The 2,105-nt window shown below is 40.6% G+C and overlaps 1 protein-coding gene across 2 annotated transcripts in view; it reads left to right on the top strand.

The window, feature by feature from the left end:
• The window catches only part of COL4A3BP (collagen type IV alpha 3 binding protein), a 162,764-nt gene that overhangs the window by 17,517 nt on the left and 143,142 nt on the right, over positions 1–2,105 (top strand). For both annotated transcript variants that reach the window (XM_019517705.1, XM_019517703.1), the window contains exon 2: positions 1,216–1,350. In XM_019517705.1, coding sequence (XP_019373250.1) covers positions 1,216–1,350 — 135 coding nt within the window. The remainder of the gene's footprint in view (positions 1–1,215; positions 1,351–2,105) is intronic.

Raw genomic sequence — 2,105 nt, 5'->3', positions numbered from 1 at the left:
ACTGTTGTTGGTGGCTTCTGCGGGTGCCCCCCCCCCCCCTCCGATTCAGGAGGCACCAGTCACTCATGAGCAGTACAGATGCAGTTTAAAGATGCCTAGCACCAGTGCATCTCCCCACTGGCTGGAAGTGGCAGCTGTGCAGATGCAGTTCCAAGCTGCCTGGCCCCAGTGCAGGGAAAGCTCCCTGCTGCTGATGCCTTGCCAAAGTCACCTTGCTCTCATTGGACTAGACTCAAGTTGTTCTGGCCTGCAGCTTGTAAAAGGTTGCTAGGCCCTGTCATGAACATATCTAGAATTTTGAAAGGAGGGTGCAAATGGGACGGTGCATCATCACAAATAAAACACATTTCTCCAGTTAAAAATAAACCAGAAATTTTACTAATCCACTAGAGGTCTAGGGCTGCAATATTCACTTTGATTTGGCAAAAGCTAATGTAGCTTCATTGGCATGCATTAAATAAGCTGCCTGGCTGTGAAATAGGAGCTTCATGACCAGGAGCGGCTAACAGACAGCAGAATTACAGAACAAAGGCTAGCTTGATTGGTGGAACACCAAGACCATAAAAAGGAGAGAGCTGTTAACACCTGTGGAATGAAGAGTTTAGAAGTATCAAGTAGATTATGAGCCACAAAATCAAGTGACATCCTCAGCACTACTTGACTGGAAATTGCCAGGCAGTTGCTGTTGGAATGAATGTCACATTTTAGGTTCTTCTTTAGGAGTTTTAAACTTTGGGTGGAACAGGAATCAAAGCTGGGTGCAAATGTACCAGTGCATTCTCCTGGATCCACCCCAGGCCCTGTATTAAAATATTGCTGAGAATTAGGATAGGCAATAAGTTTTGTAGGGCTATATACACAACATTACCTTTCTTATAGCAGTGACTCTTAAGAATGCTGAGTCACGTTTCAAATTTTGATTTAATATTGCTAAACTGTCACTCTTAAAATGAATAACAAAGCATAACTGTGTACCAACTCATGTTTCTAATCTTCCACTCCTTTTTTCCATTAACACAGAGAATTCCTAGTTTAACCTACTAGGATGCTATTTCTGTGGTCAAGGCATATTTGATGCAAATCTCTTATTTGGAGAGAACTTTGAAAGATTACTTCTCCCGGTTTGTGAATGCTTGTGAGATTTCTTGCCTTTTGTCAGTCTTTTCATTGTTTTCAGAACTTAGTTTTGAGGGGTTTTTGTTATTTTCTCTACAGTGGACCAACTATATTCATGGATGGCAGGACCGATGGGTAGTTTTGAAAAACAACACGCTCAGCTACTACAAGTCTGAGGATGAAACAGAGTATGGATGCAGGGGCTCCATCTGTCTGAGCAAGGCTGTTATTACGGTAAGAACTACTTCAGAATTTCTATTTCATGTTTTGTCAGGACTTTATAGATGGCATTTATGGACAAACTGTTTGTCATAAGCAAATATGGTCACAACAGCAGTTTAAGGTGTTTAATCTTTCATCACTGGTGTCAAATCTGGACTGAGGCAGCCCATGTAAGAAAATAGTCAATCTAGGCTGAAGACAGGTCAACAGTTTTCTTCCAGTAGTACGATGGAACTTCCTACAGTTTGCAGGAGACCTTGTTGGGCCTCAAAAAAAAAAAAAAATCTTGAATTGAGTTCCATGGAAGCTAAGGTGTATTGCAATTCTTGTCACTTTCTGTTCTAAATGCAAGCATTTTTCTTTGTGCCTTTGTCTAGTGAACACAGAACTACTTAAAAAAATCCATACAAAATATTCCACACCACACATTTCTTCCCTTAGGGAAAACAGACGTGACAGTTGTTGATTATATTCCTTAATGCAAATGTTTTCATTCTATATTTCTAATAGGTGTCTAAACTAGAAACTCCATGTGTGCATATAGCTGCCAAAGACAGAAGAAGCTTTTTTTCTCTCTTTCCTCCCTGTCTAGAACTTTCCAGTTCCTGTGAGGTGGAACAAAGTATTCCCCCTGTTCCCAGAAGCTCTTAAGTACTTTGAGGAAGAAAGAGTTTTTATTTTGGAAGGAAGGTGGTGTTTTATCCCCTCTCAAATAACTTTACATTATGTCCTTGCTGCTTCTTTCTCAGGACTATTGAATTAGTGTT

The sequence above is a fragment of the Gavialis gangeticus genome, unplaced genomic scaffold (genome assembly GCF_001723915.1).
Source record: "Gavialis gangeticus isolate Ggan-Ray unplaced genomic scaffold, GavGan_comp1, whole genome shotgun sequence".
In the NCBI taxonomy this organism is placed as follows: Eukaryota; Metazoa; Chordata; order Crocodylia; family Gavialidae; genus Gavialis; species Gavialis gangeticus.
This window is presented reverse-complemented; position numbering and strand designations above follow the sequence as displayed.